This window comes from Rasamsonia emersonii, assembly GCF_000968595.1.
Source record: "Rasamsonia emersonii CBS 393.64 chromosome Unknown ctg1118621760682, whole genome shotgun sequence".
NCBI classification, from domain to species: domain Eukaryota; kingdom Fungi; phylum Ascomycota; class Eurotiomycetes; order Eurotiales; family Trichocomaceae; genus Rasamsonia; species Rasamsonia emersonii.
In genome coordinates, this window is record NW_013562813.1 from 1 (window position 1) to 15811 (window position 15811).

Genomic DNA, 15811 nt, shown 5'->3' on the forward strand with positions numbered 1-15811 from the left:
AATGGGATGCGCCGTCATAGAGCTCACGGAGGCGCCAATTCGCATATGAGCGAGTCAATGACTGCTGTCCCGACCCATCGCCGAAAGATCCGGCTTGGTGTCCATGGAATTATGCTGGGAAACCGTGATTGAAACTCCTGGACGATATGTTGATGATCGAAGCCAGAGGCATCATGGCGGCACTGGGAACTTTATCGTCGTTTGGCTTCTCCCCGCATCTTGCCATCGCGCCTGTTCGACTCCACAGAAGCGCGCTCCATGAACAATCCCCAGGTTGATCCTCACGTGACTGATGACTCAGCGGAGTCCCGGTTGTTTGGACGAGTACTCCGGAGCAATGGTCCAACTAGATGTATTTTAGCAGTTAGGCAGACGAACTTCTATAGAGCTCCTTGGTTCCCAGCAGAATGAGATTTGAAAGGGCATTCCGTTCTCCACTGGGCCGCTCGGGCCTGTTATCATCCTCCCATAGGCATCTGTATGGCGATGCAACCCGTTTCTCATTCCTGCGAAGAACGTTTGCTTCCTCATCTGCCCGTCGCCAGGCCTCGGAAAATTCCAATTCCTTCAGGAATGGGGTCAGTCATTATCTCCCTTCTGTTCCTGGTTCATGTTTTCTTCCGTAGAAGCATGGGCTCTAAATAATTGCATATATAGATCGCAGCTTTCCGGCCATTTGGGCGTCCCTTTGCCAAAGTCTTTCTAGGCGCGCTCTTTACCTACCAGGTCCTCTACTGGGCTTGGTTAAAGCTCGAAACCAGCGAGCTAAAGCTTCAAAAGAATGGTAAGTTCCTGATCGCCGTTGCTTGACCTTGCGTGTGTGTTCAAGACCGATGTGCATACAAAAAGGGCGCTGACTGGAGTTCACCAGAGGAAATCAGGGCACTGGAAAGGAGAGCCAAGGAATTGGTTTCAAAAGAGAAATGATCTTTCCAGCCATACCGTGTTTCCACCTTGAATGGATAACCTCGCCTGCCTGTCCTATTGAGTATTGGTATTCCGCCTGGAGCGGAACTCCTTGATGTCGTATAAATCTAACTCATATATGAATAATACAGTCAATTTACGACTCAGTTAGACAGTATTTTACGGAGGGTTTATTCGGTTAGTTTAAAATCCCGAATAGTAAATGTCCAATTTTTTTCCGCGCCTCTTGTCGTATTCTAAGTGAGACATTTGCCATAATCACCCGGTCTTCCACATCGTTCAATGATGAACTCCAGAACACCACTCTATAGATAACCAAGTCCGCTGCCCCCAATCGCTTCGAGATCTGCCCTGATCTCCCATTCATCTGCACCCACGCGACTGGCAATCTCGGTCTTTCGTTGCCGACTCAAGTCCAGCCACCGGTACAGAAGTGTCCCATCAATCATACCTCGACCACCAATGCCATCACTTTCAACCGCCCTGTATGCCCGCGGGTTTAGTCCGCAGGGATGCTCAAGCGTGTTGCTTAACTGAGACTGCAGAGCAGATAGACGACGATAAGACTCTTCGGACACCGATGTAACCAGTCCCACCGAGCCCGTTTGAGTCGTGATTAAAACTTGATGGAGGGGTACATAAGCATCGATGCTCATTTCATCGGAGTCGGACATCGCTAGTTCAGAAGAGACGGCCGTCCGTGGCAAGAGCGTCACGGTCGAGGCGAAATGACCCATATGGAATGTGCTGCGGTTCAAGAGTCGATCCCCGTTGGAGGATTTGGGATCTGGCACGAAGCAAAGGATAAACATCTCGCTCCTTAAAACGTAAAACTGGGACGTGACACTTACCTTCCGGATCGTATTGAAGCACATGGAGATTGCAGTCGCCGTCGCAAACGATGATGTATAATTTCTTGCCATCAGGCAGGAAATCAGCAGCAACCACTTCCAATTCGTCCATGTCTTTGCCAAACAGCGTCATCTTGTATGGTTCCTCCTGCAGTGCCAATTTGTTAGCGTCGCCTTGTTTTTAAATACATAGGCCAATCAAACAATAGGAGTTCATACCGAATATCCTGTGAACCATAGACCTTTCAGGGCATCACCAATGATACACATGCCGGTGCCTCGGAGCTCCTTGAGAACGCTGACATAGCATTGCACATCAATGAACGCAACAGGCAAAAGGCTGCCATCGTTTTTCAGTCCTCGCACCATACATTTCTGTCCCTGAGCCACGATCAAGAAACCCTGACCCCCAATTCCTGATATTGCAGTCACAGCACCTTTGACCGACTCTTTGCCTATAAGCTTTAGTTTGAGATTTGTCTCGGGCCTCTCGGGATCTGGAACAACTTCTATCACGTCGAACACATAGACACATCCACGAGCTGCTACATCCTCGCCTTGGGCAAATGTGGTTCCGACAACGATCACATCTTTGCGCTCACGCGTCTGTTCGGAAATCTCGAGATTGATATTCTCGACAGCCATAACACGTTCTGCTGCACTAAGTGGATAACTGGTACAAAGGAAGCGTTAGTCTAAATACTCTCGGCTCTTGACCGGCGGTACCATACCTGTCTATGACAGACCAGTTCTTCGGGCTCAGGAGTCTCACCGAGCTTTGGTAAATCTGCGGAGGGAAAGGAATCACTTAAAAGTACTATCAGATCGTGTGCCTAACAGACAGGGACTTGCCCGACCTACCTTCGTTACGCCACTCGGGATGCAACTCATCATCTTCTGGAAGTCTGAAATCAGCCTTGTAGCTGGTTCCCAGGACGTACGTATCTGATGATGTAGAATAGGTCAGGTGATCAACTTGTTCACCTAAGGGCACCCTGCGCACTGTCCAAGGAAAGTCGAATTGGGTATCATCTGGCAATTGACATGTTCGGACAACGTTCTATACCTCATCACTCAGCAGGACATAATCGCGGCTCAGGATTCATCTGGTGCCTTACATGACTGTCCACGTAAATAAACCCTTTCTCACAGCCTGCAGCATTAAAATCGCTGAGGCCGCGAACAAACCCACCACGAAGGCTCACTAGGTGAGGCATACTCTTTGAAGTTCGAATGACAAAACTTGGAGACGCGCCAGGCATAAATACGGCACTGAGCCCCGAAATATCAGGCAACCTTCTGAGTGATTTCGTCCGCCGTTGGCCTCCAGAGGATGTTTTCGAAGACGCCACCGACGGCACTTTAGGAAGCGTATGATTCACTTCCTTTAAGAACTTGAGACTGCTAGGGTCTTTTCCCAGGTCATCATTGATGCGAAAAGGCCTGTATATTACAAGGTCATCCGTTCCCGTCCGCAACTATATTCAGGTTAGAACTGCAAAACCATATCTCCGCATGAGGAAGATACATACTATCAGGTAAGGAGATTTGCAATACGACTCCCCAATATCTGCCACCAAAATCTCCGTTATTGTCTCACGGGTGGAAGACCTTCTAGGGGGCGGTTCGGCCGACAGGATGGGTAAGACGTAATCAACTCCCTCGATCACAGAAACTAGGTCTGTGCTGGGAAGCCTGAATATCTAGAGAAGTGTCAGTACACTCCAAGAATAGTCGTATGCTGTATCATAGAGCGACAGGAGGAGAAATTCCACTCACAAATAACTTGCATTCAGCATTCAACAAGAACAGATGGATATTGCCTTGGGAGTCTGTCTCAATGGGAGAGAACATGCCTGAATTGTCTGCATAAAGACAACCGGAAAGCCAACTCTTCGAAGAAATTTCATCATTCAGAGGCACCTCGTCTAAATCGCCACTCTCGTCGGCTTGGAGCAGCAATACTGATGCGTCATCTCTAAGAATGAGAAGATAAGGATCCGCAAAGCTGGCACTAACAGCGATTCGCTCGTCACTTGTATCTTCATCCCATACAGGGTATATCTGTGCAAGTCCCAGACCTAAATAAATAGTCAATACTATGCTTGCATGGAAACGCTAATCGGTATAACTTACTGCTATCGTAGATCCTCACTTCACCTGTAAGTACCTGAACAACTCGGGTGCCTCCTGCTAAAGTTCCCACATCGACTGTACAGTCTTCGTTTGGGTTGAATTCTGGAGCCCTGAAAGCTTCAAGGCTTTTGCCCTTCACGGCATGAACTACCGATTCTTCCTTATCAGTGGACGTTGATTTAGCAAGTATCACATAAGAATCAGCTCCTTTCTGAACCGACGAGCCGCCATCATTCGAGGTCTTGGACTTCGCCTCGCTCACGCTGACTGACCAAACGGACTCGGCATTGTCTATCTCAAAAGAGGATATGACGCTTGGGTCGATCTCCCGTTTCAGCAGAACAAGGCCGCCGCTCTTATCTGATCCTTGAGAGGCCACCAGTTCCAAGTCTGCGGTAACGCTGGAGACATTACGATCTCCATCAGCGGCCTTTGCCGATGCTTTTCCGAGTGCTATATCTCTCAGGGGTCCTATGTTGGTCAACGTGTCAAGAACCCGAAAATTGTAGCCTCCCGCAATAGAATTGTCGACCGAAGGGCGGTGGTCTGAGGACACTTTCGGCGCAGCGGAGTACAAGTCGTCTTCATAGGCATCGTTGTCATCCCCATCTTCATCTGAAAATTCGGGTTGTTGATCTGCATCTTGCACTCGGGCTCTCTTTGTGCTGGAAGATACATTGGACCATTCGACAAGTATTGAATCTGCATCCTCACTGCCAAAGAAAAGTTTTCCCGAGCCCAGCACGGCAGAGCATGAGGCAGCTGCATTCATAATCGTCCCTCCATTTGCGATGGGGTGAATTGAGAGACCGGAAACAGACCGTCCATCCAGTTTGAAGCTGACAAGCATCATCTCCCCGCTCGACAGTAACAAGATCACATCACCGTTTTCATTACCCAGATGCTCGACAACACATCCTTCTAGACGGAGAGCAAGATCGGACTGATCTGCCATCGAAAAGGAGGAAACCTGTCTCGCAAATTCGTTGACGCCGACAGCATTTGTCTTTCCAGCTTGGTCAACATGGATCAATTCATTAGAGCCAACGAGCAAAGCACCGCCCACTGGCGGCGGGAGAGCTACTATCTTGAAAAGGTCGCTAGGGAGTCTCGCAACAGACAGGAGAGTGGTAGATGCTCGTTGTTCGAGATCCAGCGTGAATACGGAATAGAACACAACATCCTTTCGCTCAGAAAGCAATGCAGACGAAGTTGCCACTTGGGAATACAAGATACCAAATGTTGGCTCTCTGTATTCATGCAAAAATGCGAGGCTGATCGGGTGAAGCAGAGCAGGATCCAAGGCAGTCATCGGCAAGACAAAAGAGGCCGCATACGGAGTCTGATAGGTCAAAGAGTCTTTCCTCTCATCTTTCTTCTCAGATTGCACAACATCTTTCATCTCATGATCAGCAGGCTCTTCATCGAGATCCGGGTCATAGTCATCCATGACCAGGTCATCGCCGGCTTGATGGAATGGTAAAATGGCAAGATTGCGCAAACCAAAATTCAATACCGCACATCTGCTACTGGGATCCACCGTGAGATGGCTGCCACAAGTACTTAGATTAGGTACCCATGGACTACGAGTCACATCTTCTTTTTCGTAGTAGTGAATCGAAATGGTCGAAATACCATGACGGTCAGGGTCCCACTCGATCAGGCTGAGCTTCGCGTTCCGGAAAGCTAGGAGAAGAGCATCCCCTCCGCTTTTGGAATTCAAAATCTTGACTCGACAGATATCAGTTACCGTCCCAGACAGATCATACTCGGCGATAAGGTGCAGCTTTGTATCTTGCGATGTCTCTATTCGAGAGGCCTTGTCCTCAGCCTCCCTAGCGTCCAGCTCAGAGGCAACATTGACAAGAGTAAAGATCTGAAGAAGAGAGGTCTTGACAACCACCAGATTGTTGGCTGTTGGAGAAAGAAAGGGGGCTGAGAGAGCGTGTGTGACCCCAGAAGGGGGCAAGAGTTCAGTATAACATTGCATCCTGAGGTGTATATAAGACAGAACCAGCTTCGGGAATCAATGAAAGAAATCCCAGCACCAAGGCTTCCCCACTAGGCGGTCCTCACCATGGCGACCTGTCTCTGAGCCTCAACGGCTGGGCGTCTAGCAGGGCCGTTTGCCTGTTGGCAGGAGCTTCGAGTTTGTGCAGCTCACCTTGAGTCTGGATCTAGCTGCAGCGAATCGCAAACGCATAAACCAAGAGGCGATCGCGATTCGACGGAGCTTAGCATTAGCGCGTAGCTCCGCGCGCCGCTCGGTCACGTGGAACCACAACCTGTTGTCATGATCCAACTTCTCCGTCGACGCTGTGGTAGCTTCAAGTTCAAGTAGCTTCAATTTGCAGCCATGACGGCAGCTGCTGAATCAGGCTAATCAATGCTCCCCTGTAGTCATCGTCTCAGACGAATGGATTGATGATATCAAATTCCCTGTTTCTTTGGCTGGTTTTTTCTTGACTGCTGGACTTCCCCTCCAACTGTTGGATGTGACGTATTGTGCTTGCTAGTCAATGCATAGCTGTTGATCATGGCATTCTTACAACCATTCCTTATATGGATTGCATATGCCGTTGTGGTTACTGTCTTGATTGGGGTGGCTTCAATTTTTATCTATGTCTATCAGACTCCAAGGGATCGCTCACCGTCCGTGACTTTGGTCTGCATCCTTACCATCACTGCTCTGCTCGCAACGGTACTGCTACAGCCAGTTGATGTTGCTCTCGTGTCCTCGACTTCCTCGTCCCAACTGGGCCGACGGAAAGACTGGGCTTCCCAGGACGAGGTGGACAAAATCACTTTCTCTCTGACAGTTGTCTATTATTTTCTCTATGCTTTGGATGCTTTGCTTTGCTTACTAGTGGTGCCCTTTACATACTTCTGGTATGAAGAGTATGACGAGGTCGCAATCCAGGAAGGAGAACAGACTGTTGCTAAACGCTTCTGGGGGGCGTTTAAATACACTATTGCTTTTATCCTGGTAGCTGCTATCCTGTTTCTTGTGGGCTTTTTTGTTCCGATCTCAGGAAAGACTGGCGATCGGGACCTGGATTTCTTCAAGAGGTTGCTCACAACAAACCGTAGGTGATCCGCACGATTGGCGCGATGTCGACTCTGCTCCCATGTGCAAAAGCTGACATTCTTCCCTTGCAGATGGCGAAAGAGCCCTTGCTTTCGCTTTAGGTCTCCTAATTGCCATTGGCATGTGTATGTATGTCCTGTACACATCGTCCGGTCTTGCCTTACTTCCAATTACTCTTATCAAGACTGCTCCTTCCATCTCAAGTCCGACGTTGAGAGCCAGCACAGCCTCGCAGCTTGAGGCAAACCGTGAGCGACAACGCCAATTGGAAGGCCGCTGCGGGGGGAATCCAGATGATCTATCCTCCAAAGACCGCCGAGAACTCGATAGCCTTGTTAGAGAGGAAAGAACGCTGATACGGCGACAGCGTCTTATTGAGGAAGCACAGGGAGAACATCGGAGTTGGATCATACGATCATGGTTCAAGGTCGAGGCAGCATTCAGGCCCTTCAAGCTCCTCGGCGGTATTGTCCTTCTTTTGACTGCAGTCCTGATATGGGTTTCCATGCTGCTCACAACGATTGACAAGGCGAAAAATTCAGTATGCAAGCAGCATTGCGGGTACATTCTTGGTAATATCAACGTCTTCAACCCTGTCAACTGGGTCTTCGTCAATGCTGCGAAGATTTTCCCACTTGACTACGGACTCTTTGCGCTGCTCGTCCTGCTGTTCTTCAGTAGCTCTGTTGTGGGGATCGCAACGGCTGGTATTCGATTCCTCTGGATTAGGATCTTCCAAATCCGCAAGGGTCATACGTCTCCACAGGCTTTGCTCATGGCGACTGTGATGCTCACCCTGATCACATTGGCACTCAATTACTCCATCTCCATGATCGTTGCTCCGCAGTATGCAACCTTTGGGCCACAAACATTCTGCGATAGACCTCCGCGATATCCTGGAGAACAGCCGGATTGCAAAAATTACCCGGATCTTGTCAAACCCTGTTCGGAGCTTGCGGACAATCCGGCCGCGAAAGCGGTCTGCACTCCAAGCGTTGTCAGCACGTTTTTTAACCGTGTTACCTTGAATTTCCCATTCTTTGGTATCGTATTTTTCTGGGCACAGTTCGTATTTCTTGGTAAGACTCGTACCTTGGCCTCTCTTCCGTCAAGCTTGATACCATATCTTGTATCAGACATAATATTTCAAGGAGTGATTCCTAACAGATTCCTTTTTTCCCTTACTTTAGGCATATACCTAATTGTCTTCCTCACGACACTTTTCCGCACCCCCAAACTTGATGAACGCCAAATCGACGAAGACGCTGAGGAAGCTGAAGAGGAGGGCTTATTGGCCAGTACTGCGAGACGCTTCAATGCCAACTGGCGGGATTTCACCGGTCGAGGGAACAGGAGGACTATTGATAGCAATTATGTTCATTGATGCCTTTGAAGCATTGGTATTGTTTTAGAATGGACCCTTTTCCGCAATCGTTTTTACGCTATGCCCTCTAAGCTCTTTTCTATCGTTTTATAGTCGGGCATATGACATACTCTTCCCTTCATAAAATTGACTCGGGGAGTTGTAATCCACATGCCTACTCAGTTTGTTGAAACAGGACAGGCAAATTGAAAGCCATAATATAACAAACCTATGCATGTCTTTGGTGCTAACAAAATGAGTCCGGCTACCTTTTATCCCTGAGCGGGTTGGTTCATTTCATCTTTGAGGGATCCCAATCGTCAGAGTAAAAAATACTTCTTTGGCTAATATCTCCATGGCTGGCGCTAACATAATTTTCTTATCTTGTACACTACAGGTCTTACAGGTCTCGCTTCGCTTAAATGGTTTTTTTTTGCCATATTGACATAATCCTTACTAATATTTGCCTCCGTCACTGAAGGACATCCCTTTGCTAATATATAATCTCTGACTAACATGCAACCCCCTCAGCTGATACAGTAGATGACTTAGACACTTGCCTCATATTTGATAGCCCTATGCTGTCGCTCGGGGTTGTCGGTGCTTTCGTCCATGTGCATCTCCCACCAGCAGCGAACACAGAACAGCTGGGCACCATCACAGTCCAGGCACTTAGTAGTGGCATTATCATAGCATATACAACAACAATCAGGTGCTTTGTCATCTCCAGTGGTCCGCAGTGTCTTCTTCGTCCCAGGAAGCTCTGCAGGAACAGATGGGAGATCGAGAGCAACGAAACGAGTAGATAGATCATCATCACCATCATCACTTCGCTGGCATTGACGCGTGGACGACGCCGAGGTTCGTCCCGGGTTGTCATCATGAGGGGACCCGAGTGAGTCCGCTTCAGGGGTTGACCTGGATGTTTTGCTAAAAGAGAAGTTGCGTTTGAGAGAAGCCTTCGTTTCCTGCGATGTGGACGACAGTGGGGATTTGTGACGGTCCTCCATGTCAATCTGTTTGAGAAGATTCTCAACATACTTTGCCGCTTTCCCATCATCAGATTCTTCGTTGCTCGCTGCTTCGTAGTTGAAGTCACCCTGATCTGGTGTAGGCAGGAACTGACTGTCAGCAGATCCTCGACCTAGTCCAACCTCGGCCGCTTCCGGACAATTCACGGTTCTACTTGCATCGCTTAGAAATCCCCATGAAGCAGCGTCATCAATCCCTGATGTCTCGGGTAAACTGTCACGGTAGTCTAGACTTGAGAGTAGATCCTCAATGGCATCTCCATTCTCGAACAAGGATCCTGGTGGTGTGTCATGTTCGCAACCAACACCCGAATGTAATCGAAAATTTCGAAACTGCGTATTTAGATCTGAGACACCTAACGGTGTAGAGTACTGAGAAGCAAAGTCAACAGGCTTCCTAACGTGGTACGAATTAGCAGGGCCCTTTCGAGAGCTCAGCATGAAATCGGTGCGCACTTTCGACGGTCTAGCTGCACGCTAGATGGTTTAAGTGCATTTAATCTTTCAAGAAGCTTTCTGTCTGCTTCCGTCGGTTCATCATCCATATTCACAACTTGACGGGATATATCATCTTCTCCTGCGACGACGTGACGAGGCTGTTTAGGTGGGAGTACATCGAAGCCCGGGTGAGGTCGTCGATATCGTTTGATAAGCTGCTGTTGGGAGGCGGGCCTGACCCCACATCCAATCAAGGGCCCCTCTGATGTCTTGCAGATTACTTCAGCAACGCCAGAGCACTTTCGAAAGCTTTGACAACATTAACATCTATGTAATATTTTTGTCAGCATCATGCCTTATTTGCAGGGAATATTCATAATGTCGTACAGTGTCTTCTCTTCTCCTCAAGCTGCAGTTCAGAGTTCTGCACATGTTGCATGCGGGTTTTGAATCTATAAATTGTTAGCTGCCGCCAGACAACAAAAGTTCCGCCGAGAAACGATACCTCTTAAAGGACCTGTCTTCATCACGGGAGACTGGAACTTGTGACCATGTTACAAAGATCTAGCGTAGAGTGTCAACATTACACGACTGCGGTGAAAACAAGTCTGCATAGAAAACGAAGTACCTTAAGCAGCTGTTTTGTTTGCTCTTGTAAATCTCGTTCAACTCGGGCATGTTCCTCCATAGCCGCAGAAAACATCTCTTGGAGTTGCTCCCAATCACAGTTCCTAAGATCTTGAGCCGAGAGAAACGAATTAACCATTTTGTCCACATTCTGTGTGGCGTTTTGGAACTCTGCTCTGGAATTGTCCTGCTCTGTTCCATCTACTGCGCTGAGACCGGGAGCGACATGTTCCCTGTCCTGGACTTCTTCGCGAACCTCCCGGGATGTTTTCTCCATCTTCGGCTTGCGGTAGCTTTAGTTTGCCCTGTGAAATTTCCTTTCAAAAAAAAATAAAAATAAAAAACAATAAGAAGAGAGGGAGGAGAAGAGGAAAAAGAGAAGAAGAGAAAAATAATAAAGCGGCCTCAATTTTTCGAGAAGGCAATCATTATTGCATTAATAGACAATTGCGGTCATGACTGCCCAGTCTAGTAGAGCAGTGCAGTTGAAAGGGGATAACAAGCTTTACACGGCCTACGGGCCGATCTGGCGCTGTCCTGAGCATCACAACAACACGACGAAACCTGATCAAACAAACACAATACCGTTCTCGTACTCGAAGAGCCTATGAAACCCGCCCGGACGTCAGTACCAGCGAAAGTGGGCCTGCCGCGACTCGACCAGCTAATCAGATCGAGTGCTCCCTGGCGCCATCAGGTGACGTTATCGATGACCGTCGGCGGTCAGCAGCCATTGGTCACGGACTCACGGTGAGGGTGATGTGCCAGTGACCGCCGACTCCCGGCGGCCAGGTCGAGGCCGATGTTATCTCGCCTTCCTCCTGCCACAGGCACAGACAAGACCTGCACTCGCAGAAATCTGACAGGGCTTAAGTTATGACCTGAGTTCCCATGCGTTTGCGTTTTAAGTCATGAAGGCTTTCCAGCGCTGTGCCATCTGTCGTCCGCCATCGAAAGGTCCTGCTCGACAGCTCCATCTGTTTCCGGATATCCACCTGGGGATCATGGAACCGCACTCCTGCTACCTCTCTATTCTTCGTTAGCAGCGGACAGCGACCATAGTTCTTGAAATGAGCTGCCACGTATGTTCTCGCACGAACAGCTCACGCCTGCCCTTCTACTGTCCCACCTGTGCTCGCAGCCAGCTGTATCTGTTGCGATATGAGAACGCCCGAGTTTTACTAGAGAAGGATGCAGTTGGGCGTGAGATCGAAGCCGCAGTGACCGGCAACACCCCACAAAGCGAGGCCAAGGAGGCTGCCCGGACACACGATGGTGGAGAATCGAAACAGAACCCGCGATGGACCATTCAAGCCGCCCAAACCGAACAAGCCCGGTCATCAGAGCGGACAAAGGCGATCCTCGCCCAGGCAGAGGTGTTGAGGAACGAAATCAAAGAGAAAAGGGGTGAGATCAACCAGCGCGCTTCTATTCTGAAGCAGCGACGCTCCGATGCAGAGTCGGCAACCTACCAACTGGCAGAACGCCGTGACGCGGCGCTATCCAGTATTCAGAATAGCATCAAAAGAACGGAACACCTGTGGCACTCGTTACATAACAAGACCGCTGAATCCCGCATTTTTCTTTGTCGAGAAGCTGCAAGCATTTACGGGCTTCGTCAAAAGCTGAGGAAGAGGAACAATGAGATCATAGAAAGCTATGTCATCGGAGGAGTGCCCATAGTCGATCTTCGGGAAATGAATGGCACGTGGTCCTGTCACAGATTCGATCCATGGGATGCTAACTTCAAGACAGGTGCTCCGCCTTCTCAGATTTCCACGGCCTTTTCGAATATTGCTCATCTACTGATTCTCGTGTCTCATTACCTTTCCCTCAGACTTCCCGCCGAAATCACTCTCCCACACCGGAACTATCCTACGCCTACTATATTCACCCCCGGAGCTTCATACTCGTCACGCGATGTGCCATATTCCGGGAAATCTCCGTCTCATTCCTTGTCAAGTAGTCCAACAGCATCAAGAGCTGATACACGTCGATCCCCCCGTCCTCGGCCACTCTCCATCGATAAAACGCTTCCGAGACTTGCCAAGGAAGATCCCGCAACCTATGCACTGTTCTTGGAGGGGGCCTCTCTGCTAGCGTGGAATGTCTCTTGGCTGTGCCGCACCCAGGGGTTGAACGTCGGGTCTGACTCGTGGGAAGAGATATGTAATATTGGGAAGAACATGTGGCAGCTGCTTGTTGCACCCCCAGCTCAGAATGTGACGGTCATGAGGGCCGTTTCTGGCCGCGACCTCCAGTCGAAACTCAAAAGTGGCAGAGATTCTCCAAAGACTATAATACAGCGAACTAAATCCTTTCCCATGCTTGGTCATTACTCTCACGGTACGTCTCACTCGTTCCTGGGAGCCGCGGAAGGCACAGAGTTCATGCGGACATGGAAACTTCCAACACCGACGAAAGTTGCGGACAAACTCAAATCTGCGTTGTTGGGAGAGATGGCAAATGCAGAATGGGAGCTCCTAGAAGAAAAAGAATGGGATGAGGAGGGTCGAGACCAGGCTACTTTGAATGCAAAGGATTCGTCCCTTTTTTCTGGACTAAGGCCTGAAGTTGAAGATGAGGAGGCGGCTGCCAACACCACAAAGCCTGAATGCAACTCCGACGTCGTGGAGAGTTCTAAATTACCGTCGGACCGGCCGAGTCCTGACCGTCCAAAAGGCACCAGCGGCTGGACAAAGCTTAAAAGTAGATGACAATTACGGACAGGTTTCATGATGAAAATGATTGTTCTTGTTGCAGTCTCCTCAGCTGCTGCATTGTTCTTGGTTTCACTATAGATCATGGGTAAAATGCTGCACAGTGTTGCATTTTCTGTTGTCTGATAGATTACATTGTTGCATGGAAAATAATCCATTCCAGGCTTGTGGAAATCTACTGTAGCTTTCTGGGATCATTCGCCTTTCGGCACTTCTTCTACAAGAGACTCTTGACGAGACCTCTGCGGTCCAGCAAAGAGTTTTATACATACATACATGGTCTGAATGAACAGACGCTACTCCGAGCTGTAGCCAGCTTCAATGGATATTACATACCTCCTTACGTAGGCGGTCGACGTTGGCAGATTGATAAGATAACCCGCTTTAGTGCCAAGTTAGCCGCATCAGCACGAGTCCCAACACATACGAATAGATGTAATAACTTAGCAATATCACCGTAAACCACCACGATTCTCCAGCCCATGCAAACAGGCGCCTTCTAGCTGTCATCATTCCCATTTCTTTCACGTGTTACTTTAATACTTCCATGGGTGCTATATTCCTTCCCTGTTCAGCCTTTTCTTAGTATCGACGTTCCGTCTTCAAGAAGTGTGAACGACACTTTGGGTCTTTCATACAGCCCCGCAAGAGAGTTGAGTAAACGCGGACAGTAACTACGAGTCCTGCCCGGGCCATGGATGTGCAGGAAATTTCCGTTTACAAGAGGCAGACACAATGAATACGATTGTCAGTCGGCGTGACATTAGCATGCCAACATCCGGTAAGAGTGCTGCTGCACCACGAATTCTGTTGAGACTATAGATGTAAATGGCTTCATAACTGTATTTTTGGAGTGCAAGTGGGCCATTTACAGCTTTGAGTCGAGTCGAGAAATTCTTGACGCCTTCAATCTTACCCCGCCACAGAAATGGCATCTTCTAATCATAGCGGTCATTCACAGACTTTGAACTCGCCATCCGGTCACTGCATGATATCCCTATCTCACTTTTGAAGTCAGAGATTGCGAGACGGGCCGATAATGATGATGCAAATCTACCAGACGAGTCGACTTGCGGTTCAAGGGAGACAGGGTATTATAACACCTCGCTCCACGTTGTTGCATTATTCCTGATCCTCGTGCTCAGCACTCTAGGTGCGCGTTGCGGCCCCTTCAACGTCTTGAGAAACATAAGTTAATGATGGTCTTCTCGAATCAGCATGCTCGTTTCCAATCTTAGCACGCCGATTCCCGCGACTACCCATCCCACGCCATTTCCTTTTCATCTCAAGACACTTCGGGACAGGAGTGCTAATTGCAACGGCTTTTGTCCATTTGCTCCCAACCGCATTCAACTCTCTTACCAACCCTTGTTTGCCGAGTTTTTGGAACAAAGGCTATCCTGCTATGGCGGGATTTGTGTCAATGATTTCCGTTTTTGCTGTTGTTACGGTCGAAATGGTCTTCGCCACAAGAGGAGCGAAGCATTTGCATGGAAAAGAATACGACGATCTAATCGGAGAAATAGGAAGTGGAAACATGAATGGATACACAGATGACATGGCTGAATATGTGCGATTGACCGCACAGGATGGCGATGTGGCCCAGGACAACGATACAGCTCAGCATCACGAGGTGCAGAACAATAATCCACGGGAGACTAATCTGGACGGTATGGATACTTCAGCTGCAGAACCTATTCATGGGGCTGGTTCGAGATCCGCGGAGGGCTCCAACCATGGCAACGGTGACGATGATGACCTGGATCTGGAGGAACTGGATCCATATACGGATGAAGAATCCTATCCTCAGGGCCACCAAAAAAGGCGGCAAGTTTCTCTCACTCAAGGTCATCGCCATCTTTCTATGCACCGCCAGCAACGTCAAGTCGACGATGGGACCGTGCTGCAGAATCCTCAGAGGCAATTACTCCAATGTCTTCTCCTAGAAGCTGGTATTCTCTTCCACAGCATTTTCATTGGCATGGCTCTCAGTGTTGCGACGGGGACATCCTTCATAGTCCTTCTTATTGCCATTTCTTTCCATCAAACATTTGAAGGATTTGCTCTGGGATCGCGTATTGCGTCTCTCATTCCTGATCTCTTCTCCCCATCATCACCAAAGCCGTGGCTCATGGCTTGTGCGTACGGTACTACAACACCAATTGGGCAAGCAATTGGACTTGTGCTGCATAATCTCTATGATCCCGCCAGCACCATGGGCCTCCTGATGGTTGGTTTCACTAATGCCGTCAGCAGTGGACTCCTCATTTTCGCGGGCCTCGTCGAACTATTAGCGGAGGACTTCCTTAGTGACTCGAGCTACGAGACTCTAAGGGGGAAACGCAGGGTTGAAGCTTGCATCGCAGTGGCAAGTGGGGCAATGCTGATGGCATTGGTAGGTGCTTGGGCATGATTTTTTGGGAGGGGATATATTTCGACCTAAGCAGCTTTGTGTTCGCAGTTGCATCTCTCTTCAAGCCTGCATTCAGTTGAGCCCGGTGTTTGGTTACAGTCTATTTCCCAATTGCCAATTCTTGAGATTGATAGAGATGTCTCATGTAAAATATATAGACTTTGTTACAATATGATCTTAGCTGTAAAGCACAATTCAATGTCCTATGTCTTTTTTC

The 15811-nt window shown here is 48.8% G+C and overlaps 5 protein-coding genes across 5 annotated transcripts; 3 read left to right on the forward strand and 2 right to left on the reverse strand.

The window, feature by feature from the left end:
- Positions 1-1232: 1232 nt before the first annotated feature.
- Positions 1233-6155, reverse strand: T310_8221 (Cleavage and polyadenylation specificity factor subunit A; the record flags this gene model as incomplete). The annotated part of the gene is made up of 10 exons (XM_013468992.1): positions 1233-1714; positions 1779-1926; positions 1998-2451; positions 2505-2565; positions 2640-2838; positions 2897-3256; positions 3311-3481; positions 3558-3859; positions 3915-5905; positions 6079-6155. The coding sequence occupies 10 exons, from the start codon at positions 6153-6155 to the stop codon at positions 1233-1235; spliced, it is 4245 nt and encodes a 1414-aa protein (XP_013324446.1).
- A 968-nt stretch (positions 6156-7123) lies between these two features.
- On the forward strand, positions 7124-8386 carry T310_8222 (LMBR1 domain protein; the record flags this gene model as incomplete). Its single annotated transcript, XM_013468993.1, has 1 exon — positions 7124-8386. The coding sequence occupies one exon, from the start codon at positions 7124-7126 to the stop codon at positions 8384-8386; it is 1263 nt and encodes a 420-aa protein (XP_013324447.1).
- A 527-nt stretch (positions 8387-8913) lies between these two features.
- On the reverse strand, positions 8914-10738 carry T310_8223 (uncharacterized protein; the record flags this gene model as incomplete). The annotated part of the gene is made up of 6 exons (XM_013468994.1): positions 8914-9793; positions 9853-10068; positions 10116-10161; positions 10222-10286; positions 10340-10398; positions 10463-10738. The coding sequence occupies 6 exons, from the start codon at positions 10736-10738 to the stop codon at positions 8914-8916; spliced, it is 1542 nt and encodes a 513-aa protein (XP_013324448.1).
- Positions 10739-11531: 793 nt separating this feature from the next.
- T310_8224 (uncharacterized protein) lies at positions 11532-13178 on the forward strand (the record flags this gene model as incomplete). Its single annotated transcript, XM_013468995.1, has 1 exon — positions 11532-13178. One exon carries the CDS (start codon positions 11532-11534, stop codon positions 13176-13178), a length of 1647 nt encoding a protein of 548 aa, XP_013324449.1.
- A 1459-nt stretch (positions 13179-14637) lies between these two features.
- T310_8225 (ZIP family zinc transporter) lies at positions 14638-15811 on the forward strand (the record flags this gene model as incomplete). The annotated part of the gene is made up of 3 exons (XM_013468996.1): positions 14638-15576; positions 15643-15739; positions 15776-15811. Coding segments are annotated over 3 exons (1072 nt in total), but the record flags the coding sequence as incomplete, so codon positions are not given.